General features: G+C 38.6%; 1 protein-coding gene across 1 annotated transcript in view; it reads right to left on the bottom strand.

Moving 5' to 3' along the window:
- Nucleotides 1-4,988: 4,988 nt before the first annotated feature.
- COG3 (component of oligomeric golgi complex 3) overlaps nt 4,989-27,065 on the bottom strand; it is a 30,278-nt gene continuing 8,201 nt past the window's right edge. The window contains exons 9-23 of the mRNA XM_079307145.1: nt 26,937-26,980; nt 26,604-26,730; nt 26,016-26,107; nt 23,450-23,589; nt 22,083-22,243; nt 19,778-19,883; nt 17,856-17,980; nt 16,175-16,264; nt 14,209-14,329; nt 11,919-12,007; nt 11,685-11,819; nt 10,593-10,668; nt 9,018-9,145; nt 8,348-8,446; nt 4,989-7,135 (exon numbers count right to left, since the gene is read on the bottom strand). Of these exons, the coding sequence (XP_079163271.1) occupies nt 7,106-7,135; nt 8,348-8,446; nt 9,018-9,145; nt 10,593-10,668; nt 11,685-11,819; nt 11,919-12,007; nt 14,209-14,329; nt 16,175-16,264; nt 17,856-17,980; nt 19,778-19,883; nt 22,083-22,243; nt 23,450-23,589; nt 26,016-26,107; nt 26,604-26,730; nt 26,937-26,980 (1,563 nt within the window). The 3' untranslated portion in view covers nt 4,989-7,105. The remainder of the gene's footprint in view (nt 7,136-8,347; nt 8,447-9,017; nt 9,146-10,592; nt 10,669-11,684; nt 11,820-11,918; nt 12,008-14,208; nt 14,330-16,174; nt 16,265-17,855; nt 17,981-19,777; nt 19,884-22,082; nt 22,244-23,449; nt 23,590-26,015; nt 26,108-26,603; nt 26,731-26,936; nt 26,981-27,065) is intronic.

Below are 27,065 nucleotides of genomic sequence, written 5' to 3'. Positions count from 1 at the left end.
CCCTGCTGCTCTGACAACAGGGATAAAATCAGCCCCTTCTGTTCCTCTTACACACTTTGCATTTCATTCTGGTCAGAGCTGGATGGTCTTTGCCTTCCTCCCTTGATGGGTGGTTTTGGAGAGGAATGAGCAATAAATAACCACTTTTCTCACTACCAGAAAGGTAGATGTGGATCATACACAGAGCACAGCTTTTGTATAAGCAGCAGTGGCAGCAGCCTGTGTAACTCAGCCAGCACAAACCCACAGTGCCTGCAAATAAAGCTGGAGTAAGATGCAAAATGCACAGGTGCCATTTACTGGTGCTGGCGGCACCAGGGTTTGTGCTGTCAGCCTGCCCACCCTGCCCTGGACCACAGCTGGTTGACAAGTGAGGAAAACCCATCTGGAAAGAAACCTGGGGAAACATGGGCTGGGTTTAGGTGACAGGACTGATCACAGTAGAAGGCACCAGAATGGCTACTATAATTACAGAGAGGAAAAGAGGAAAATGCTTCTGAGCCATTATCATACAATTACAGAATGGCAGCGTATTTTGGGTTGGAAGGGACATTAATGATCATGTGGTTCCAATCATGCCACAGGCAGGGACACCTTTCACTAGACCAGGCTGCTCAGGGCTCCATCCAGCCCAGCCTGGAACATTTCCAGTGATGGGGCATCCACAGCTTCTCTGAGCAATCTGTTCCAAGAGCTTCATCACCCCCACAATAAAGAATTGCTTCCCAGTACCTAATCTAAACTCTCTGAGAGTTTAAAGCCATTCCCCCTTGTTGTATCACTACATGCCTTTGTCTAAAGTTCCTTTCCAGGTTCTGTAAGGTGTACCTGGAGCCTTTTCTTCCCCAGGCTGAACAACAGGCTGGAGAGAGGTTCTCTCAGCCTGACTTCGCAGGAGAAGTGCTCCAGCCCCCTGACCATCTTTGTGGTCCTCCTCTAGAACAGCTCCATGTCCTTCCTGTGCTGGACCCCAGAGCTGATGCAGCACTGCACTGGGGTCTCACCAGAGCAGGGCAGAGGGGCAGAATCCCCTCCCTCTTCCTGCTGCCCCCACAGCTTTTGATGCAGCCCAGGACACGTTTGGCTTTCTGGGCAGCAAGTGCTCATTGCTGGGCCATGTTGAGCTTCTTGCCAACCAACACCCCCAGGTCCTTCTCCTTTGGGCTGCTCACAATCTATTCTCTGCTTGGCAAATCCCCAGTCAGGAAGGAGGAGAGCTGAGAATGTTTCCATTGCAAATGCTTTGCAAGTGCAGGCTATTTTGCCTTCCAAAAATGCAAATTTTCTAATTTCCCTTGAAGATTCTTCATATTAATATTGTCTTAAAAACTGAGAGGAGTGTGTCTTGACTTTTAATGTAGTTTCTCAGGGTTTTCTCTCTAAAGAAGAGACAGGAGCAGCTTTTTAAAAATTTTGTTTAAAGTTTTAAGCCTTTTAAAAATGCATAAAGCCTTTTTTTCCCACTTTCTCAGTGCTTCACAGGATGTTAAAAGAAGGCCAAATTCCCAAGTTGTCCACATTTTCATACGAAAAACAACTACAACTTTCCATTGAGCTCTTAAGAGGGAAGTGTAAATATGCTAACTGTGTTTATGTGGGAGCACAGATAATTAAATATAACTTACATTCCCAGACTATACATACATATATATATATACACACACATATGCCTTTATGAGAACAGTCTAGATCTACACTGTCTGTCAGAAGGAACAGCCCAAGGAAAATGTGAGTCTACCCATACTGTGTGAGCATGGCTGTAGCACAAGCATCTTCCTGACAAAAAGGGCTGGGAGGGTCTCCCTGACAGCTCAGACCCCTGCAACATAGCTCCTTCTTCCCTGCCTGCTTCTCCTCTCCCTTCCCCAGCCAGACAGCATTGCAGTTTCTGCCAGCATGCAAGAAAATTACCTGTGATTTATCACACAATCAATGATTTTGTTGGCTTTTTTTATTTTGGACATAGCAGCACGTTATACTGCTCTCCCCCGCTGAAATATAGGGGTAGCAAATCCGCCTGCCTGGGACCGTCTGTCTTTTTAGCCTCATAAAAAGCCTGAAAAATGAAAGCAGGTACAAAATCGTTAGTTTGTTGCTTTTTTCACTCCCCTCTATCCCTTACAAGCAGGAAGGAATTCTCAGCTATTCTGCAGAGGCATAGCCTGCACCTTCAGGTTATTAAATTGGTCACCCACTTCGAGCATACAAAATGCCTGCACCTGGGAGCTGCTGAGGACGAGTCCCTCAAGTCCCTGCCACAGACACAGCCCGAGCAGGGTCCCTTGCTGCAAGTGAGAATTGGCTGCTGCATTAACAATGATCTCTCTGCTCCCCCCCCTCCTAGTTGCTCCCCATTCTTCCCAGAGAGGAAGGTGGTAATGCTGCTTATTCCTATTAGAAAGTATTAAACCCAGCTCCCTTGTACTGCTGGGAGCTAAGCCCTTAGCGAAGAAATGTTTCTATGTTCTTTGTCAGTACCTTGCAGGATTAATTACTTTTGTGTCTGATGAAAAGAGGGCCCTTAGCAAATAATATCATCAGAGAGCAGTTAATAACATAGAATAAAAAGAGTTATCTTTGTATATGGAGTGTGAAAACACAGAAGTGAAGGATAAATTCTCCTCAGTTATTTGAAAGGGTTTAAGTTAACAGTAAGCAAACAAACAAAAATACCCAAGGCAAGGTAGGAAGCACAGAGTGTGATGGTCTGGCAGAGCTCTGGGGTTGGTACCAGTGGAGGGGGGAAGAAGGCCTGGGGCATCACATCCCATCCCTCTGTCCAGGCAGGCATCCCCACCATGCTTCCAGGTGGAGCCTCAGACAGCCACAATGGGAAAATGTGGGCTTGTTACCTGCACCTGTGAGGGGAAGCTGCAGTAGAGTTGGTTAGCTTTAGGTGAATGCTGCTGGATTGTTTCTCACTGCCAGTGAGTGTTCCTCACTAAAGAATGACTTAGGTGACCAATTTCTGGCAGTGTAAGTTGTTATATTAGGTGAGTGATGACTTTAGTAAAAGCTGCAAGCATCTGAGTCATCAAATAATTTTTGACACCCCATTCCCAGTCTCTGAAGTTTCTCTTCAGAAAGCCCATATCTGGGGGAATCACTAAATCCCATCTCAATTTTACAAGTCCTCCCTGTGCTGGGGCTAATTAATGGACATCTTAAATGTCTAACCAGCTATTACAAATCATTTTAAATAGCTTTTGCAATAACGCTCCCATCAGACTGCTGCAGTCCTGCCTGCAGACATGTTGGTGCTCCATCCATCTCACAGCAGCCAGGTTTTACAGCCTGGCACCGAGGAGATGCTGAGCAGCTCTAAACCATCACTGATGTGCCCCAGTCTCTCCCGACCTCGCAGGACCGCACGCTCCCGTCGGTGCTGGCCGTGTGCTGGCTGCTGGCTCACCTCAGGGCTGGGGCTGGCTGCAGCAGCACACCCAGCCTCACCCAGCACCTGCACCTTTGGGGCAGTGCCAAGTGGCCTCTCTGATATTTGTGAATGGAATGGGATCGTTTTGATGGGAGGAAAAGAGAAAGCTGACAGCTTGTCCTGCTTACAGACAGGCTCAGGCTTGCCCATGGCTTGTGCTCTAACACGTCACAGATGCAAAGTTAGATTTTTTTTTTTCCCCTCTGTTGTTTTTTTTCTGAGGTAACACTGAGGGAGACCAAGCCACTCTTGCAGCTTCGTTAGAATCAACTTCTTCATACTGGGGCAGGAAAAACTCAATGCAACACATGCTGTGAATGATAAAAGCTCCCTGTGTGCAATAGCTGGGGGATGCTCCAGCACCCAGAGCTGTCTACCAAGGCTGTCATGAAAAGGGGAGCATCAGTTTGTATTTGCATGTGAAAACATGGGCTGCCTTCCCCTCTCCTCTGGAGTTCAGCAGGACTACTTACCATACCCACCCACACACACACGGCTTCCATAATGCAGCTGATGAACTGGAAATTTGGGAACTGGTTGTGCCAAGTGTGACCAGCCAGCTCGCTTTGGCTCTCAGCCAGAGACACCTGGGCTGGTGCAGAGGGGATGGCAAAGAGCAGCCTGGGAGCAGGGCAATCCAAGAGAGGGAACACAAGGTGTCTCCTGGGTTTCTAGGCTCCAGCTGATGGCAATACCCATGGCTTAGTGGCATGGTTGGCCACCACTGAAAGGAACTGATTCTTTTATCCTTTTGGCCTATTTGGAAGTCTTCATACCAAAGACCTGACTTGCTCTGCATATTGGTTGGTTTTAGGGCTCAATGAGGATGAAAAGGCACAACAGTAGGAGAAAACAGCATTTGTGGACAGAGCTGGATCTACCTGCAGTCACCATGATTTGCTTCACAGACTATTCCTTCCACCTTCTCACATCCACATCACTTTGTCAATACCAAATATGCAGTTTGAGAAAAGGACAATTAAGTTTTGCTTGGAAAATACATGGTACAGCATAAGATTTTGCTGCAGGCATCACTGTTGTCCAAAAGCTGGCCAGGCATTCACCTCATTTACAAGATGTAATCCAAAGAGCCAGACCCCTAGAGGAGGCTCCAAGTGACCAGGAAGCTCTAGTCACACATCACTGCCCCACAGCTCTCAGACAGAAGTCAAATTCCACGGGGAAGGAGAGTTTTTGCTTCAACAGCTCATCCAAATGACATTGAGAAAACCAGAGGGTGAAGGGAAGCTTCATGCTGGCATTACAGGGGACAAACCACAAGCTTCTGCATGATGTGTTTTACACCACCAAGGGCCAGAAGAGCTCTACAGGGTAGTGAGAAACTCTGGGAAGATGAGCCTGTGACTAACCAGGCAAGAATAGTCACCAAACACTGTAATACTTGTGTTTTCTGCCACCAGATCCCAAGTTCTCTTAGCAAAAGCCAACTTAGTAAAAACATGTTCTTGTATTACAGTTGTGGTTCACAGTTGTGGTTTCCTCCTCCTAACAAAACTGCAAGGAACAAGACCATTTAGTCACACAAGACTGCTTGTCAGTAAAGAAAATACAAATTTACTTTTATTATAACCAGGAAGAGGAATTAATTTAACAATTAGCTGTACCTTCAGCACTCAGGTATATATCTGTGCCAAATAAACTCAAGTTCTCTTACTGCTAAAAAAAGAACACTTCTCAGCAATGCACAACCTGTGCTTATAGGATGTTTATCGTCTCTGTATTACAGTTATCTTGACAGACAAGCCTCAGGATACAGAATAAAGCTTTACTCTTGGACCAAAATAGGAAGAACATTTTTATTTAAAAAAATTAAAAACAGCAAGTTTCTAGTCAGGTAATATAAAGCATCTTAAATTAATCTTTTGAAAGTATTTACACTATTTGTAAACGTAAATATCTGAAACTGTACATGTTTAAACAAATGTTCATTTAGCAAACAGGCTGTATAAACTGATTGCTCTTCTAATCCTTCCACCAGCTATCCTAGAGCTGTTTGGGGACTCAGAGAGAATAAGATCCCAAGCACAAGAGTGACTACTGCCATGGTTTACCCTTCACATCTCTTCTGTACAATGTCTGTATTCAGTCATCACTCTGTACAGTGACCATGCATTCCTTCTGAAAAACTTTATAAAAAACAAATATACATATATTACATTGCACTGGACATTATTTTACAGCCTGTATTTCTACATAAGTAAAGGGAAAGGGCAAGTTTTTCTCCTTGTTAGTTCCTTTACTTAATTTTTAAGGAGTCATGTAAGGTCCTATGAGTACCATTTATGTATCTCAGCACCACTGCTGCAACACTTCTTGTGGTAACTTTCAATCCCACCACCTTATACTCCAGCCTTGTTATTTATAGCAGGAAAATTATTAAATCAAAATACCACCGATGTGCAAGGAAATTTCTTCATATTCAGAAGTACAGAACAGGCTTTATAAGCAAGTTTAAAATCTGTCACATCACCCACTACATTTTCACTTTGCAGGGCCCCACAACAAAGATTTACACACTAAGACACCCTGAAGATCATTAAGCTCCATTCCATTAAGGGCCAGGCATTTGGCATCCAGCTTTGCACACTAATGTCCAATTAATGCTCATTCAACAGCATGCACTGTTTAAAGTTATGAGTACTTATCCTCTCTTCACAATGCAGTTTTGACAGGCTTGCACATGGAGGTTCACGCGTCCCCACACTCCCTGATTAGCACTTTCTCCATGGCACAAAGGCCATGCAAGTTCCAGACCCTGTTCCCACTTTAAACCATGTGACACCACCACCTGATCTTGGAAAAGGCAAAAATACCAACCCTGCCCTAAAATTAGGTAGCTGAAAACCTCAACACTAAGCACTGCTGTAAACATCTGAAAACATGTGGCTCCCTCAGAAACAACAGAAATTATGTTGCACAGCTTTCCATTGCAAATCCCAAGGGTCTGAAAGACTTCACATGGAGAAAGGCTAGAGTATGACACTTCAGGTCAGACCTCACAGCTCCCTGTCACAAGAGTGTAAGGAAGACAGCCCATCCAGTGTTTCAAGAAACACTTCACATGTGGGAAATTAAGTTTTCCCAAGCAAGAGCCTCTGAATTACTTTCAAGCATGTGGTGGATTACCAGGATTTTCAGGGAAGTTAAAGAGAAACTCAGAACATGACTCTCTAAGTCAAATTGTCATACCAATGTGGTCATGTCCCAAGTCTCAGAAATATATATTGCTGCTCTCATTTGATTCCCTGCATTGTATATCCAGCATCTCTTTGAAAGTGTGACTTTCCATTGGTATATCAAAGGAAAGCAAGAATGGTTCCTAAATTAAAAAAAAACAAACAAGAAAGGTTTTCAATTTTGAAAATATCTGGAAAAGGCAGTATTTGAGCTTCAATAAGAGTGATCAGCAAAGGGGTTTTTGTTTCACTTTCTTCTGCCCACTGATCAAGCCAATGATCAGGAAGACCTTTACCAATCAACAAACCTGTCCATTTTGGGTTTTTTCCCTAAAAAAGGGCTAAGCAGCCTGGAAAGTTTTGATGCAGACTGGACTGCACAGCGGGATCCTTCGTTTACTTCAAGCAAATGTCTCTGCATTCACTTCCTGGCATTTGACTGAAGCTTATTCCAAGCAGCCTCACTGTTGGGTTACTTGGACATTGACAACAGTAAGTTCACCTGAAAGACAAAATTAAAGCCTACGTTAGACAGAGCAGCCAGGTTTCAGAGCTGATGTGCCATATTTTAACCTTCAAACAGGATTCCTAGGAAGCACATTAATCAGAAGACAGTTACAAACACAGCCAAAATTTCCACTCAAATGCCTAATCTCAGGCTTTTTAGAATGCAACTGTTGACCATGCTGACCACTCATTTCAGCAGCCACAAACCACTATGATAAAATTCCTAAGATAACTTCACATGTTGTCAAGAAATTCCAAAAATCTGGCAAAAAATGTTACTATTCCCCTCAAATATCTGAAACATGTTTGGGATCCTTCACAGTACTTGTTTCCCATAGATTACAATGTGGTTTTCCCACACACTTCAGTTTATAGGATAAGTGATCCTAAGGTTCATCAGATAAACAATTAGAGGAAGCCATCTCCTCTAGGATAACCCCAACTCCTTATGGTGCATTACTCCCACTCAGTGTTCCATGAGATTTATCACACATTCCTGTGGCTACATGCACTGCAGACACCATCCTCTAATCCATAAACAGGATTACCTGTTTAAATACCAGCATCCTGCAATAAGATTCTACCCACATTCCCATGACTACTAAGGTCAAAGCAGTATTTTTAAAAGCCTACCTCGTTTCTGACAGAGAATCCTAATACAGGGAATTCTTAACCCAAATTATCTCTGAGACTAAAGACCATGTAGGGTTACACTTCCATAAACATCTGCACTTTTTCTTAATACAATTCACTTTAAATGCACTCTAGTAATTCATTCTTGTGCTTCCTAAATGTAAAAGCTGCTGCTTTTTGTATTTGTCAAAAAAAAAAGACTGCCTTCAAATGCACCAAGTTTTTTAAAGGCATATTCATTGACTTTGATACCTTTCCAAGAAGACAATGTCAGAAAATGGCAAGACTCTTCTACAGTGTTGTGCAACTCAATCCCCAGCAACATCAATCACCACTTTGCTTTAAAAAAATCTATTAGACATTCATTAAAAAACCCAACAAAACAAAGTCTCCTCCTAGCTAATAGTCTTAAGATCAGATAAAGCCCAAAGTTTAATCATCCAGGATTAAGGGGGATAAGAAATAAATAATGATTCTGAACACCAGAAATAGGAAAAATGAAAAAAAAATCAATGTTTATAAAAGCCAGTCACATGAAAGAGCAACTGATAAAATAGGGAACTTCAATATATACCTGTTCCATTGAAGGACAAGCTATGATCTGGAGGTCTTCATTACTAAATTCTTCCTTTAACAGAGCATGGAGTTTCTGGAACATTTGCTGAATGTTATTCTTTTAAAGCAAAGAAGAAAAAATCAATATTAAAAACCACAACACCCATCTTAAACATGAACCAGAACAAACACAACATACACAGAATAGCTACTGAAGTGACCAGGTAGGGAGAAGCAATCAAGCTTCAGAACTTTACTAAAACAAGCTCCAAAACACCTACAAGGAATCCACATCAGTTGTGAGACAAAAACTTCAGCTAAGATGTGCTAAAGTGAAACACTGAGTCCTAAAGACTTAACCTGGAAGCTTAAAACTCAAGCTTGGCTCTTCTGGTGGTTTACACCAGGTTTTCCACTGAATTTCTATCATCCTCTCCGCCTCTGGTGCTTCTGCCTATGCACAAGTGACCAAAATCGACTGGTTGGTGTGAGACAGAGTTAATTTTCCTCATGGTAGCTCATTTGGTGCCAAGTGGAAGATGTACACAATAAAGAGCACCAGGTACTTCCCTGCAATATGTATGTGTTGCATAGTACATCAAGAGCAGTAGAGCTGTTTGGATTTGGCTTTTTTAAACTAAAGATATCACCATGAAACATTTACAGGAAAATATGACAGCAATACTCACCCTGACTGGCTTAAACAAAATTAATTCTGTATCTTTATTGGACAAGTATAAGGACATGCTTCGTAAAGTTGATGGTAACTTTGTTTTTATTGTCTTGTAAGTGGAAGAAACAAGATCGTTGATCTTTGCTGAAAGTAAAAGAAAATATGTTTAACAGGCTAAAATGGAATGCTGCTTGCTCAAACTACGTTCCAGAAAATCACCTCAGCTCTCCTGGGGCAGATCATTAGCACAAGTTTGAGTGGAAGGGAGAGAGGGAGCGCTGGGCTGTGTAGTGTCAAACCCATCACAGGACCACAGCCTGCCAGACACTGCTTCCTTTCCCTGAAGAAAATGCACCCACCCCATTTCTGACAGCTACCACATCCTCCTGAGGTTTCTGAAATCACAGCCCTTCAACAACAATGAAGTTCTACATAGGTTCCCTCCCAGAAAACTTATCTGGAAAAGAAACTGCTGGGAAATAGTGCTAATAAGGAGAACAGAGGAGAACAGAATATCACAAATTCTCCTTACTGATCATAGGCCATATCTGTGAGAGGAAAGGCTGCACAGAAATCTGGATTTTGAATTAATTAGACAAGAAACCTCTGTCAGACAAGACCTTTCTTTATTGCTATGAATTTTAATGATTTTACAAGATCATTGTTTAAAGGCTGGGGAAAAATATATTTTGTAGTTTTAAACTACTGAAGTTAATATCCTATGTGGGTTTTTCCCGTCCTCAACTTCTGCCACATCTAAATGTTCTGCCTAGTCCTGCTTCCCAGACAAATGACTCCAGCAAACAACAGAAGCTCTGCTTCGATCTGCATCTACACACATAATTATCTCCAAACAAACATTAAAAATACTCCTGAAGAAGCGGGAGATGTTAAGTAGAAGCTTGAGCTAGCCCTTGAGAGTCTGACCCATGGAGCAGCACTGAATTATGTATGAACATGGCTGGCTTTGCATCTTAAGAACATGATGCCACAGAAGGTTCCAATGTATGATTTGGAATAATCAGATTTTTTCACCCAGAAGCACAACTTTGTAATGCGAAGAACAAAACAACCAAGGAGCTACTAAAACTGCTCCAAATGCTCCTATGAAGCATTCACATTTGAATTTTTAAAAAAGAGAGAAACAAACCCAGATTCCATTTTTGCATAGAGATAGGAAAACTGAAAACTAAATACCAAATGTACAGACAATAAGGGCTTCAATGAGGATTTATTCTTTCCTACAAAAGCAAAAGCTTTATCATAATCAATTAATTCCTTAAGCACACTCTGTATGCAGTTACAGAAATATGGTTTACATGTAAGAGCAATCACAACTTGAGAAATACTCAAGGGATTCATCTACTGCACCAATTAAATACATATTCTGAAGTTTGTCAGGTTTTTAGAGCTGGATTAAGACATTTCAAATAGCACACAAGTTAAAATGGAAGCCAATATTTGCAAGAAAAAGGTAGAGAGTTCTTATATGTATAATTTTTCAAAATCAATCACAGTATCTCAGTTCAAGTTATTCTGACCACTTCTTCAGATTCCTAACAGTAACATGAATATAAAGCAAAGTAAATACCTGGTTGTGCCCAAGGTTGCTGTGAAAGGCTGTAATTGGGACCTCCTTGAGTGGCCATTGTTTTTAAAGCAGCTACCTAAAACAAGTAAAATCAATAAAACGATGTTTCTTTCAGTTGAGTTCCCAACAAAATGACCAAGTAAATACTGCACAACCCTCTTAGATACCACAATGTACAGAATCTTCACTGCTCTGTCTCTTCTACAACCTGACTTAACAACACACAGGGGAAGCAGCTTGACAGAAATGCAATTCAAAATTACAACCGCGATCAATTCTTGAAAGTAAAATTCAAAAATGGGATTAAATTTACAAAGATGCTTAAGCACCTAAGGACACATAACCTCAAAAGAGACTTATCCTTAAGCAGCTTAGTTAAACTCCCCAGATTCCCAATGAATCATTGAGATCACTCAGACAATCTACCAATCTCACCAATTAGCAATCTATATTTTAGGAATGCCACAGACCCCTACCCCAGCACAACAGGCATGAGTAAATTTAATACTCTAATCATTTAGCTTCTCAAAAAATCAGCAACTTGGATACTGCAGTCCACATGGTGATGTAGCCCCAGTTTCTGAGAGGTCATGTCCCTTATTCTCAGGACCTAAGGTTCAGAATAGATCCTGTTGTGAGATTTTCTCAAGAGACCTAGAAATCCTGACCTCCAGAGCAGGTTCTAGAATGAAATGTATTGTACGTAATAAGACATCTAATACTCTAACACCTCCCTCAAGAACACACATGACCCAAGATTGTTTTTGAAGGCTTACAAATACAGTCAAAGTAGTTCCTGCAAAAGCAAAAGCTCCTGCCAACCTTCACACACCTGTTACAATTCAAGGAAAAATTAAAGCTTCTTGATCATAGAAAACACAAATGTTGCTTTTAAAAACAAACTATGATGTGTTCCTTTAACCCATTAATCTCAAAAATGCCTGGAAAATTGCTGTTGGAACTTAAAGGAAAGCACATTATCTTCAGCTAATCACACAACACTAGCAGCTTGTCATACACCCAATTTAAATACCAATTCTCTTATCCTACAAGTACTTCAGTTATGTTAACAAACATACAACACATTTGTACCTTTGTCATGAACTCCTCCAGCTGTTCTATGAACTGTTTGGTTTGCTGCTGAATAAACTGCTCGCAAGCTGATTTCAGATGACGATCTACGTCTTTCTTGGAGTCAATATAATGCTCTCTGATTTCTGGAGTACCCTTGAACAGAGAATGACAATTCTCTTCTTTTTATTTGCCAGAGATCACAACACACTTAAATGGCTCAATTATTCTTAATGCAATAAGATTCTGCATTACCTCCAGTAAGAACTGTATCAACGCGTTGTTGCTGTTTAGTCTAAAAAATCTTGAAACTGCCTTAGGATTCAGGATTTTAAATGCTGCATCTGTGAATCAGAAAGTCACTCACACTGTAAGTCAATGCCACTCAGGAACTACAAACTCTAATCACTCATTTATGCATAAAAAATGGCCCAGCATGCATGATTATGACTGCACACAAGGCTTAACACACTACTTTTAAATGGCACCTACAGTACACCTGTACCTAACAGTTGCACGTCTCAACAGATAAATACATTACAAGAAACTGACCAGTTGCTGATATTAACTACTGTGCTATGAGCATGAAAATTGTGTGAGCTCTCCTCTTCTTGTTACTCTATCTCCATGTGGAAGACTTCCACATAAGCTATTTAAGCATTTAAAACAGTATGAAAAATTTTGCACACATTGTCTGGGAAAACCAACTACAGCTGCATGAAATGCCTTTGAACTGGCACTTTTTTCCTCTGTGCTTAGCTGTTTTAGTTAGGACTAAACAACAAAACATCAAGGTTAATAAACACTCATGTTTATGTTGTCTACAGAAGTCTCAAGAAGGAAAAGCAACAATGTCTGTAATTAACACAATACTAAAATTACACCTATAGTCTTAACAGGATGCTGTCAAGCTAAAATCTAGTCAAATCGGGAAAAAGAAAATTATTAGTTGCAGTATAGTTTTTTTACCCTACTGTCAGCCATTTAACATCCTACACATCCATCTCCTTTTTTTTTTTTTTTCCATTTCAAAAGGAATTCTGCACTCTGTATAAAACACAGGGAGGGAAAAAAGACATAAAAGAAGTGTTCTCTGAGGCATTAAATAAAGAGAGAACACCAAATGTATAGGTTTGTAGGTTGAAGTAAGAATCCACACTCCTATGCAGTGAAAGGTGAACACAGAGCAAGATTATTTTTGTCCTCTGAAATTTTTATCAGCAATTTGAGAAATTCCAAATATTTCCCAAATTCTTGATTAGAAGACTATGAACTAGTCCTTTCTCCCACCAAATGTTTCATTACATGAATCTTAACGTTATAATACCTCAGAGAAATTGGGCAAAAGCATGACTTTTACAGTAAGCAGTATCACCTCATTTGTAAATACCAAATTAAATCTTAAATCTGTGTGCAGGAAGTTTGGCTAGAACACAGTAAAGCTACTAGCCCTGTTATTTTTCTTCTACATCTTATCTCAAATATAAAAGCCCTACTGGCCTATATTAGACCACAGTAAGAATTAAGCACAACATACATTTTTTCAACACCACTGCCACCATCACCCAATATAAAGAAAATGTTTTCCATTACTTACCACTACCAACTGCAAAGCACTGGCTGGCACAAAAATTTATTTCATTTAATGAAGATGGAGAACAAACTTGTGTGTCAGCCAGGGCAAGACACCAAAAGGATGAATTTGCCCTTTAACCTCCAGGCAACTAGAAACCACTCAACAGGTAGGAGGTTTCATTGATGTTCAAATGCAACAAGTGAAATGGTTAGTGTAAGAAATACTTGCTTCAGAGTTAAGACTGCAGCATATTAGCAGGAAAGAGAAGTTATTTATTCAGCTTTCTCTTCTGGAATGGAAGGAGAGAAACTTGACATGCTTCCAATAATTTTTCTCATTATTCTAACAATCTGGAAAGTACATGACAGTTCAATTCTGTATTGAGAGCTTTTCTCCTGAATTTTACAAGGGAACAACAGTACAATTTCAAAAACCATGACCATGGCCACTACTATTTTCGTACAGGAGGCATGCTTGCTACATAATACTGATACTGTTTATTAAATTTGCAAAATAAGAAATCTTTCTCAAAACAAAAACCTCACAGAAAGGTCCAGGAAATCTTAATTTGCGCTAGCTAAGTTGACCATGTATTGTTAAATTCATCTGCTAAGCAGCAGTAAGGAAAAATTTTCCTTTAACAGTTAAGAAAGGAGGAAAGACATCTCTGTGCAATAGAAATGTAGATTACTTAGCTGTTCTTTAAAAAGACAGGAAAAATTAGTTAGGTCAGCAGTGAAAGTAGGCAAACGCATTTCATATAAAAATAAAAGATTTATAAGATATATCTTGGATTGCCCTAAACAGGAGAATGGTTTTGGGTTTTTTTTCAGAGAAGCTAGGAACAAAGCAAGAGATTAGAAAAAGCATACAGGTCATTGCAAGTGAACATAAAATAAACCCAAAACTTCTGCTGGCACAAAGGGAAGACAATCCCATCCCATTCTGTAGCCAGCAACTGTTCAGTACCTCTAGTTTTCTTAAGGTCCAGGGAAATTTCCTTAATGGTGAAATCAGTGTGGAAAGGAGCAATTTGTTCACGAAGAATCAGAAGGTGTTTTATTAAGAAAAGCTGTCCATCAACCTGGGTCTACAGCACAAGAGAAAGAACATGCATTACATGTAAAAAAAATGCCAAGCAATTAAAGGAAGAGCAAAGTTTCAGCAATTCCACTTTTATTAGTTAACAAGCTTTTTCCATTAGTCTGTAGTGTCATTACCTACACTCCGGGATCAACAAATCCCACTTCTGTACTATTCCTAATACACTGCACTACAGAAGCAGACCTTATTCCCATTTCTGAGAATTAGATTGCACAGCCATATTACTAAATGTCCTCATTAAGTAAAGGTATTCACTATTTGAAAGATACAAATTTATTCTTCTTCAGAGAGAGGAAGTATTTCATGTAATTTATATAATTTATAGTTGAAAAACATGAGGTTCTAAATTTGTTTTCATCACTACAATGACTAAAAAAACTTAATGTTCCTGTAATAACCTTGATTAACTGTGCTGTTCTGCAAAGGTCTTACAATGCATTTTTCTCATGTCATTAAACACAAAGCTTAGTTAATTTCCAAACAGTACAGCAAAGATACAAAGAGTAAAAGAAGGCCAAGTTCACACCATCAAAATGAGCAGTTTTGCACTGCTTGTTATTTTAACCACATGCTTTATACTGCGTGCTGGTTTTAATCTTTAAATTTCATGGCTCATTGAGGTAAAAGGAGGAGGACTCTAGAATTTGAATTTGCTTTTGCAAGCTGGAGAGAGCTTCACTTATATATTCATATATAACTTCATATAATGTTAAATAAAACAGAAAAGAAGAAATCACATTTAATTCAGTTTCAACAAACAGAAATTTCACTTGAATGGTGAAAAGGACTTCTTGAGTTGTTTGGGTTTGGCTTTTTTTTTTAAATTCTTATATGCATCATTTCACCAGAAAATACTAAATTAACATGCATCAAGAATGAAATGGTAGAGATTCTAGTTCTGGGCCACCCTATATAGGGGTCATTGGAGGACAAGATTCATTCTCTGCAACACTTTTAAGTCAATGCTGGTCAGGTACACAGTTCTGGAATTGGTATTTAACTGTAGAATCCTGAATCAGCTGCACAGCAAATAATTATCTGCTCAAGCTAAAGAGAAATGTGGCTTGAATTTCTTTTTAAAGATGCTATGTTTAACATATATTTTTCAAAGGATGCTCAAAAGAGATACTTTAAAACAGATCATTTCCAATCAGAACTAAAACCTTTTCCATTACTAAATATCTATTGCTTATGAAAATCCAACAATTTTAGCCTCCTAAGAGGGGTTTTTTAAAATTCACTTCCTGGCTGTTATGAATTAACAAATTACTCTAGGATTTAAAGCAACTGTGACAGTAAAAAGGAAGTTTACTCCAATTACTTAAACACAGTTGAAGACCTGATGAATCTGCATTTAATTCTGAGCAACACATGAGATCAAAATTTTTCATAATACAGTTCTGAGAAGAGAGTACTTAAAACTTCTTCCCAGTGAAAATAAGTTTGAAAGATTTTTGAAAATTCAAACAATGAAGGCAGAGAAAAAGAGAAAAGAGTAACAGACAGTGAAAATAAATATAGAGAGCAAAGTCCTCTAGCAGAAATTTCTCTTTAGGCATCACCTCACTGAATTTCCATGAGCTAGAGCAGCCTGTAAACATGATTGCTATGATCTGTATTCCACCTTTTCAGACAGGCTAGCATGTGAATCGTTATCTTTGCCCTGCAATACATTAACCATAACTAAGAACCGGCAAATCCCCAAGTCTCTGGGGGCAGAGCAACATGCTTTGACTAAAATTATAACAGAATTCTGAACCACTGCTTCATGACTTTAGATATACAAGGGGCTGGGGGCTGTGGAAATCCTACCCAAAGCACAGATTCTGACCTTGTTTTTGCTGATGGAATCAGCAGCTCCCAGCAGTGACTGGATGCAGGCAGATAAGGCCTCTTGTGATAATCCCTGAAACACTGCCCTCTGCAGGGAAGAGGAAATCAGACCAACAAAAGAAGTGTTAGCAAAGTTTAGGCAGAATTTTAAGATTGCACTTTGTGAACGATGTGTTTACCAGTTTATAAAACTCCAGATTAACTAGCTAAAAACAAGTTGGCTCAATGCAGTGACATGGGATGGAGCATTCACATACAAAAGCTTGATACAGGCACTCGGGCTAGATCACCCTAAAGCTCTGAATTGGCACCTGGGTAGCAACATGGTCAGTGACACCTCACACATTCAGAGCTAACAGCATGAATGGTGTGTGCTGGGTAACTGAGCAGACACTTCTTCGTGTGCCAGGGCAACTACCTGTGCGTGCAAGCTACATCTGCAACAGACACGGGATCATTCAACTGAGCTTAACCTCGGGCAGACTCAAATTACTTCACATTTGTGACAGCTTAGTAAACAAACACGACAGCTGCCATGGCCCAGGGGACACAAAGCAAGTCCTTAAGTGGCAGCAATATGATCCTACAGCTGAGCCAGCCATAGGAACACAGCTTGCCCCCACCAGCACTGCATAAGAGCACAGGAGAGCCCTGTCTGCCTCAGACCTGCCAGCACCACTTCATTCATGCCTTCTCTATCTGCAGGGTGCAGGCAAAGGGTATCAGTTCTGCTACAGTGTCTCAGGGGATAACTAAAATAACCTCCGTGCAGACACACTGTAAATGAGCCTTGCAAAAAAAGCAGAAAACACCCCATTTACAAAGGTCTAGCTGAAAACAAAGCAAATACTCATCTATCTTTAGTAGGATTGATATTTTAAGCAATAAAGCATTAGTACTTTCCAGCTTCTTTTTTAGCAATAGCATCTTGGCAGGAGTTTCATGTAACACCCATCAAAAATATTCTGAAATCCATTAAATGTATCTAATAAAGATACAACACACGCAAAAAAGCAAAAACAGTTGCATTAGTTTCCTCAGAGACTTGTCAGCTTTATATACTGTTAAGTGAGCAACACAAAACATATTCTAATGGCAAAGTCTTAAAATATGTTAAGCAAACACTGCTTTTGTTTCTGCTAGACAAGAAGATTTCCGCTGTCTTAAACTTTGGAAACATGTTCCTATGTTTTGGAACATGAAGAGATGTGCCACAAAAAAAAAAAAATTAAATTCAGAACATTTTCAAAATGTAAAAGTAGGAGAGTCACCATTTTTAAGACTAGAGACATCACACAAACACATTCACCCAGTAATTTCAGCAATAAAATAATTCCCTGTAATTGACCCAGAACTTCCTATTTTTTCTTGTCCTATTCACTCCTCAGCTTTGCTGAGACCAGGATCTTGAACATCAGACACTAAATTATTTCTGTAACAGCAAAAGCAATAGATGTACAAATCAGTGCCATTTTTTTTAATTCTACAAATATAAAACTGTCTTAGAAATTAATGACCTAAATTTGCCAGTTCACTTGTTTTACATAAAGATAGCAGCAGAAAGACCAAGAGGCTAGAAGCCAGTAATTGTTCATTCCTAGTTTATATTAAAATATTTAGGCCTATTTACACACTTTCTAACTTCACCTAAAAAATTAGATAAAGAAATGTTTGCATACATCTATACATCTGTACAGTTTGGAGAGACACACTAGAGTCCTTCTGACAGTAGGATACCACATTCCATGCAGATCTGCAGGTGAAACTGTGCTCTGATGCCTGGGATTAAGGGATTCAGCTGAACCTGTTTAAAAGCAAAATACACACATGAAAAACTTGCCCATGTGTCCTTTCAGCCAAAGGCAACTGTAAGATCAACTATATTTTAAACTCTCTACAGAGAAATATAACATTTCCTTTTACCCAAACAAGTTAATTTTTTTTTCCTTCTGAGCAGGTCAGTATTAGATTCTGATGTGAACTGAGCACAAGCCTGTGAAAGACATGAATTTGCTTTCAGGCATGGCCCAGCTCGACCTTTTTAATGAGTTAGTTTCACAGGCATGTCTCCAATGGCACACACCTTCCACTCAGCTAAACAGCTGAGATCATGGAATTACAGGAAATATTTAGGCAAAAAAAAAAAAAAAAAAAGGAAAAACCATTCTATTTTATTTCCTCATGCTTTCCCTTCTGCTGGGGACCCTGCATGGATTAAACAGTTGCAGAAAACATAGAGTTAAAACATAATTTTAATAACTGTAAAAATAACAGCAAAACCAATTTTGCCATGAGGTTGCTGCAAACATAAAAAAGTGCTCCTTCTTGGTATGCTTCACAACAATTCTGTATGCTCAAAATAGATTTTCACAACATCTGACAGACAGAAGTCTGTTTGCATTTTGTCCCTAAATCAAGCTGAGAAACAGCAGAGTCAATAGCATCAGACCTCTGAGTTCAAATACTAACAATTTTTTAAAAAATTAATTTTTTGTAGTTTCACCTACTGATGGAAAATGCACTTGTGTTCATGTGATCAGTGAAGAAATCATCTTTAATAATCCAGTAATATTTTTCTACCTTTTGCACCTATAAATTTATTGTCACAGCAATTAGCCTGTAAAATCTTATGCTATCAGTTTGAGATTCCTAGGCCATTTATTAGTCACTTCAGCTACTCCTGCAGGTACTGAAATGGGAGAGAGGCACCTCTGAAGGGCAAATAATGCCAATTATCTCAGACACATATCTTCAAATTATACCATACAGGTTCCTTTCATTTCCTGGGTGCAGTGAGATTTACAGACTTGCAAATTCTGTGCACCTGAGGTGAAGTACAATGAACTCCATTCTCAATGGGATTTGCTAGAAACACCTCTGCAGACCTTCTATGCCAAATGCAAGAAACTACCATGTAATCAAAAGGAATACAAGAAACAAGTGATAAAGAGCTGAGAAAGATGCTGCTAGAGAAATAACACTGTACCACTCTGAACAATGATAAAATGAGAAATTCTTCATGGATCTTTGACAGTAATTTTAAAATTTGTAACACTCAAATGCCTCAAAATCAGAACAGCTACATTTTATGGAATTTTATTCCAGTTTGCTGTAATTTACAGACACGTGGGTCACATGTTTAAAATGTCAAGGACTAAATTCTGAATTATTGTAAATACCTATAATTTAAGAGACGTGCCTGACACACCAAATCCCCTTTCTCATCTTAGCACAGCTAACAAACAAAAGCATTCTCAAGTACATATCTTGATGGCAGGGATACTTTTCAGCAGAGGATACAAAAACTCAGGTTTATACAAAGTAAAATAGATGCTGTTGGCTGTAAAAGTAGTTGCTTCACATAATGGACTGCACTGGAAGCACAAAGAAATGGCATCAAAAGAACAATATTAGGCTGTTTCTCATAAAAAATACAAAACTAAAACCCTGAGACAAAGTTCACCTCTCAAAATCGCTTATGAATTTGTCTAGGAAAATAACCCTTTAAGATATATTCAAGTTTCTTACAGATGGTTCAAGCCAGCATTCACATTCCATGAGCTCTATGCATTACTTTGACAACATGAGATGTATTTCATACCAGATGTAACTAAACCACAGGACTCAGGATCTTCTAGCCGGACATCTGAAAATGAAGCTTCAGATGGTAGCTTCTTTTGTTCCTCTTTCAAACTCTGTGCAATTTGCTGCAAAGAAAGATACACAGCAATATTTTAATATCACACAACACTGCTTTGGTTACAACAGATAAAAGCATACTGAATTGCAAAAGAAATCAGCTACACTCAGTTGCCAGTGTTTCAAAGACATTTAGAAGAAATAGACAATGTTTCCAAAACAGTATCAGAAATACTGTAATACAATAAAGATTCACAAATACATATCTGTAAAGCATTGTTCTTTCCATTTTGCCTGTTTTACTGATCTCTCAATAATGACCTAATAAAGCCACCTAGAAAGAAAAGTTCAATACAGGGTAACCCAGTTCAACACTTACTTGGATTTTAAAGAGATCATTTTTGATGGCTTTATTTACACAAATGGTATGTGCATTTGGCCCAAAAGTACTCTCTAGTTTATTCCCTGCAGGAGTTCAACCAAAAGCTTCCCCCTAACATTACTGAACATTTCCACACTTCCAACCTTTTCTACAACCTGGTCTGCTTCAAAGCAACAAGAGGCAGCAAGAATGGGCAAACTGCATTAATATTTGAGCAGAACAGCACAAGAAACACTTCTGCCCTGTGCTTTTAACATTTTAATAATTCATTTACTAAGACAGAAGTTCTCTCTAAATAGCAAGGTTTTGAGGTTTAAAAGCAATCAAGTAGCAAAATGAATCTCAAACCAGGCAAGAACTGAAGTCTTACGAGGACATACGAAGACCAGCACAATTTCTGAATTTGGAATGAACTTTCTCTTCCTTAACCAAAGGGCCATAGGACCTTTGTTAGAAAAAAAGACCCCATACAGACCAAACAACAGAATCACATGCCTAAAGATGCTTATTAGTCCTTAAACTTTTGTACAAAGAGCACATACTCAACAAACTCACTAGCATCAGGGTTTAAAACCCCATAGATATCCCACAAAATTGCAAAGTACAAGCTTTGCAACAAGGTTAGCACAAGAAAAACTTTAGATGTATATAAAGACAGTATCATAGCAATATGAGTTCAATACTGGTAATTTTCTCACAGTGTTTGGTCTGTTTGCAGACAAGAATTGAGCACAGCAGGGTAGTTACACAATGTTAATTTATTTCAGCCCACAGCAAAATACATATATTTTAGGTAGTTAAGTAGGCAGGGAGAAGAGAGAAAGATATTAGATAGATAGATAGATAGATAGATAGATAGATAGATAGATAGATAGATAGATAGATAGACAGACAGACAGATAGCAAGCTTCTGTATTTTTTTTAAGTAATGTTCTGATTCTGTAGTCAAACAGCACCTTCTCTACTAACTGGCCAGCTGGAAATAAGTCCTACAATTTTCTAAGCACCACCAGCTATTCTGGCAGCCAGGTGGAAAGCAGAATACAGCAAAAAAATTTGTGTCTTGCCAGTCCATGTTGGAAAGGCCATTCTCAGTCACCTCAGTCCTTTGACAGCTTGGGCCTCCCACTATGAAGTGAATGGAAATAGTTATTTGGAAGGGGATCTTTACTATGGAAGGGGGTCTTTACTATGCTTTACTGCTTCCATGAAGTCTTCATGCAGTTGCAGCTTGTTCTAGCCAAAAACTTATTAAAGGTTTCTCATTGGCCATTTATTTCTGTGAGTTGTTTAATTCTGAAACTTTCATCAATATAGCATTAACCTTTTAAAGTAAGTTAGAATTAGTTTGATACATTTCAACAGGAACATTGACTCAAAGGGCTTAGAGTGACTAAAAAAATGGCTAATACAAGAAATTGAAAAAGGCTTCTGGAAGCATTGCTAACATGTTAAACTATCTAAAGCAAGTCTCACACTGCCTGAGCACAGGGTATACACATGCCTACCAAAAGCTAGTTGACCAGTAATTCTGAAAACAAACTTGCAGCTAGCTGGGACTGTCTAAAGCATCTCCTCAATTCCAGCTCAAGTAGAAAATACATCAGGTAATACCTATTACTTAAGAATTTAAATAAAAATTCAGAAGCTTCAAGTTTTGATAAAACTATCAACTGTGAGAACCACTGCCATTGCCACTAAGTTTGACATAAAACACTGACATCTAGTTTAGGGTCATAATTGAATGAGCAGGAGTCAATTTAAAAACACCAGAATCACTAAATCCACCGAGGAACAGGAAAACCCAAGCTGCAAAGCACCGTGCTGCACAACTGCATAGACTGCATGTCCAAAGCCAAGGGCAGTGAGAGAGCTGAGGCTGTACCTCCATCATTTCCAGCTTGTCAGGATAGGCGAGATCTCCCGGCGCAGGCTTGTAGCCGGTGATGTCAGTCTGAATGTAAATATGTGTCCTATAGACAAGGCGCTCTTGTACATCTTCCAGCATCTGCTTGACACCAGCGGCAAACGCACCCAGTTGTTCAGCTGGCAAAGGCAAGAAAAGGCACAAACCTGTTAATTACAAAACAAGCTTATAGAAACACCAGTTTGAAGTATCACATACAGGACCATAAAAACCTGGCTTGCTGCAGATGGAGTTGGGTTATTTTTGGAACAGCAGCATGCAGACAAATTCGTGACAAACAAGGAATTTACTGAACTCCATGCTGCAGCTGCTTTGGCTCCCCAGATTTACATTAGGCAATGAAAATGCAACCTCACACTGATGACATCAGATGCCTTGTTAGAATTAAGGGTTCTAATTATTTCAGACCTAGGTACATTAAGTGGAATTTTGGTGGGAGCAACAAAGCAAGGTGACTTTGGTTCGACCACAGCCAATATCCATGGTGTGACTCTTGGGATTTGTTAAAAACAGATGAACCAAAGCAGCTCACATCAAACTTAAGAATTACTGTATCAGCCCAAATTTAAGTAGTAGGAAGACACTTCTTATGACAAGCCACAAGATTAAGTCAGCAAGGTTTTGCTCATTCCCAACAGTGTTACAAATATATTTCCAGGAAAGTGAACAATTCTTCATGATTATTGGCAGAGCTTCAGCAACAAAGAGCTACGCTGGATGATACACCAGCTACCAAGAATGATTTCTGTTTATTGTGTGGTGCAATAAAGACTGTGAAAGGGTCCATTATACACTGGTCATACTGGAAGTAAGACACCAGGTTGGCTCATTTCTATGAGACTTCGAGCTCTGCATACTTATAAAACTCAAAAATCTACACTGCTACTTCTCTGATGAAGTTACAACTTCTAGTCTAGGGAACATGACAGAAGAATTGGAAAAAAAAAAAAACAGCTTGCATTCCTTTGTTTTATCATCATTATGCAGAAAGTTCTACATGGATGATGCATTAGCAGGGTCAAGTGAAGCAATTTGTCCATCTGAAAAGTTAATTTAAATCAACCCTGGTGCATGCATATGCACTGGGTGGATGCTTGCTAGCATTTGTACAAACTGGAGAAAACATGACTAACATCAGTACAGTACTTTAAATGATGCTATGCAGATCCAAAGATACAGACCATCATACAAATGAAGAAGCATAATTAATTTTGCACATCAAAGATGAGGTTAGGAAGAAATAAGCATCTAGAATTTCTGACTGTGCAATAATTTCATCAGTTAAGAAGACACTTTAAAACAATAATATTCAATCTATGAGTTACCATTGTTCTGTACATGATCCTCAAGCATCTCATTTTTGAGAATCCCACAGAGTTCAGAAAGTGTCTCTAAGTGAATGACATGGATGATCATTGGCCTCAGGACATCATACAATGAAAGACACAACTTCTCCAAGAGTTCACTATGAAGGAAGAATAAAACAAAGCAAAATACTTTCAGGATCCCCAAAAGCAAAAGAAAATTTTATCACAAACATAGATTATTTTATGGCAAAGATTTTTGAAAGGAGAGTGAGAAAAAGAGTCTCATACAAGACTTCAGACAAGACTGTTTAAAACATAAACCCACTATTTCCTACAAAGTAGGAAAAGTTTTCCTTTTAAAAGATGTGGCATATTAACTGTTTAACAATGGTTTTACAGCTTCTAAATAAAATTTTAAAAACCCAAACAAACCAAACCAAAAATCTACACACACCAACCAACAGCTCAAAGAAAACTTGCTGCTAACTGGTTAACTTGGCTTCTGTGTAAAAAAAGCTCTTGCTGAGCTCAGAATTGTAACCCAAATTTTCCCTTGAGAAAAGGCTCATCTGATTCCAAGTACTCAACAGTGTATTAGAACCAGAAACACACAAAGAGGGACACAGGAGGAGAAGCTTGGTAATGTTTTCTGTAATAGCTACCAACATCTCTAAGCACACTTTCCAATCTAACTGAAGTTACAGTATCAATGAACTGACACACAAGAAATTCCATTTCAATTTATTTTTTTCTTTCATGCTCAAGGTGATGCATATTTTGGTTGACACCAACAGCACTCACTCCAGATCTTTTTGCTATTCTCAATGCTTCCTTCACTAATCACATATTAGGCATGAATGCTATTACCAGTAGCTGAAAATTCAAGTAATTTCCCAGTTAGAGTTGGAAATTCAAACATAAGAACATTGAAGTGATCACAGTGTGATAAAGATACTGAGTTTATTGCACAATTTGTTTTTTCTAATTCACAAAGAATGTCTGTCAATGGGACAAGGACACTTCAGTTCTTCAGACAGGGAACAAAAATGCTCATGAAAGAATACTCAGAAGAAACATTTTGAACACCTCTTTTCCTTTGCATTCTATAGTACTATAAACAACTTGATAAAACAGTAATTCTCCATCTTAAAAGCAGAAACAAAAGACTAAGTTTCACCAGCCTTACTATTAAATACAATACTCAATCTCAGATTTCTACTCTTGGGTAAATTTTGGTAAACTCTTATCTCTACATGGACATCTGCCTCTAATGTTTTCAGAGCACCTTAGCACTGCAGAAAAAAAAATGAGGCTATGTATTATGCTAAGAGAATCCTAATAAAGTAGCTACTATTTGAAACATTTTTCTTAAAGTATTTTATTTAGATGTAGGCAAAAAAAAGGGAAGCAAATTCTTAGGAAATGAGGTAATTACATTCCATCAAAATAAAAAAAATAAAAAAAAACAGAATTCTATTCTTATTCTTGGTGTGAATAGAACTAGTGACAAAATTCCTGGATGAACAACATTTTAGACTGATTTAAATTAGGGGTGTTTACTCCAGGACTTGGACTGAGATAGCTAAACTGATTCTTACACAAATTTATTTTGGTCATTTCATATTCTGAGCATGTCCCACACGAGATCAAAATTCCTCAGAAAAGACTGCACCTACTCAGGCACTGTGGTTTATCTCTAATAAGGCTTTATGCAGTTTTGGTTTTTCTTTAGCTTTGAAAGATGAGGAGGGTAGCAGGCAATCTTTTGTTTCAGGTTACACACTTGTTCAACTCAAGCCCCACTCAATTTAAGATACTGCAACACTTAAAGCCAGTCTCTCAGTTATATTAATAGGAATACACTTTAGTTAGGAACTTTATAGCAAGGGAACATGACCTACCCAAATTTCAAAATCAAGTATCATTACTAAAACATACCAGAAAACTGGAAAAGGGACATAAACTATTCAATTGCTTTAATATTACAGGTCTGTTGTCAAAAACTTAACAATACTTTTACAGTGCAATTACTGTGTGAAGCAACGGCCTGTCCGATTTTAGGTTTAGGCAGAGGAGATTGGGACACTCTTCTCATCAGGCATCCACCACTCTGCCTTCTGTCCAACCCAAATACAGGTAACATACAAATATTCCTTGACAGCAAGAGCAGATTATTAAATTCTTCTGGAAAAACAGCTGGAGTGCATCATCCTAATTTCACACCAAAGCAAATGAAAGCACTTTTACAACAGGCTGTGCAAAAGATGCTGTACAAAAACAGCTGAGAGCTGTAGACTTCTATAGCTATTTTCAAAGAACCTGAGTATCTTTAACTTCTTCAGATTATCTACAGAGATATTTGCAAAGATTATTTATGGAGAATGGGAACTTGCTTTGCTTGAAGAAAAAAGGAAACACAAGACCATCAAATTCTGATGCTTGAAGTGATTAAGCTGGTTTTTTATCTTGCTAATTCTTACCAAACCACTTGAACACAGCCCTGTTTGCCACATAACATTGTCTGCTATATCACAACACACTAAATGCAACATGCAGTAAAACAAAACAAGCATGTACCACCTACTCCAGTTTTGGTGTTGGTTTTGTGAAGAACTCATTGTAAAGCTGGTGTTCATCCTGGCATACATGGACCATAAAGGCACAACCGCTTCGTACCTGCATTCACAGAAATACAAATACTTGATTATTAAATTCTTTCCCTTGCATGAGAATCACAAGAGATATTACAAGTATTATTACTATATATTATATACTGTGTTGTGATTATTACAACTATGATTAAACCAAAACTTTGTAAAATTTAAAAGTAATGAGATGAACTCTAAGACTGTGGGCTGAAAAGATGCTACTAAGCCAAATAAAAGCTCACTCCCCAGTTTTGGTCCATTTTTTGTTTCTGAAATTTAAGTAACTACATCTTATACCTCTTTTTTATCCTCTCCCCCTCGGTGAGGTTTGTAACAGGGTGAAGTTTTTACAGAAACAAAACATGTATGACTTGAAAATATTAGTAGAATGTTAACGATTCAAACTCACAGGCAACAATAACAATTCTGCATGTAAATGACTGAATCACGTAAGCTCATTTTACCTGGGGGAGAGGGGATTAAAACATAACAAAACTCACACAACACACAACTACTTTACCTACCAGAGCACAATGATCTCTGTTATTCTGACTGGTTAACTCTGTAACAGTGCTAGCGATACTTGGACCAAGCAAAAGCTCCCGCTGGTCGAGGTAACATTGATGGATTTCATTGAGAACTTGCTGATACCTATCCAAGAAATTAAAACAGTAACTGCATCCTGAAGATCATTTTCTGGCACACATAAAATGCATTTTAATACCCTCTGTAGGTCTATGTAATTTCAATTTTAAAATCTTTCTTTTAAGCATGTAATGTGTGCAACAGTACTTAAACGATAGTAAATATTTTCAAAACTTAAAACCATTGAAGATAAATTATGTAGACATACTCACTCTGGCATTTTTTCAGATCTTTGCTCTACTTGTTCAATAAGAGTCTACTCAAAAAAAAAAAAAAAAAAAAAAAGAGAAAGAAGTATTATTAGTAAATTACTCCTTTGTATCAATTGGAAAGATTTCATA

Source organism: Erithacus rubecula, assembly GCF_903797595.1.
Source record: "Erithacus rubecula genome assembly, chromosome: 1".
In the NCBI taxonomy this organism is placed as follows: domain Eukaryota; kingdom Metazoa; phylum Chordata; class Aves; order Passeriformes; family Muscicapidae; genus Erithacus; species Erithacus rubecula.
The sequence above is the reverse complement of the archived record's forward strand: the minus strand, read 5'-3'. Positions and strand labels throughout refer to the sequence as shown.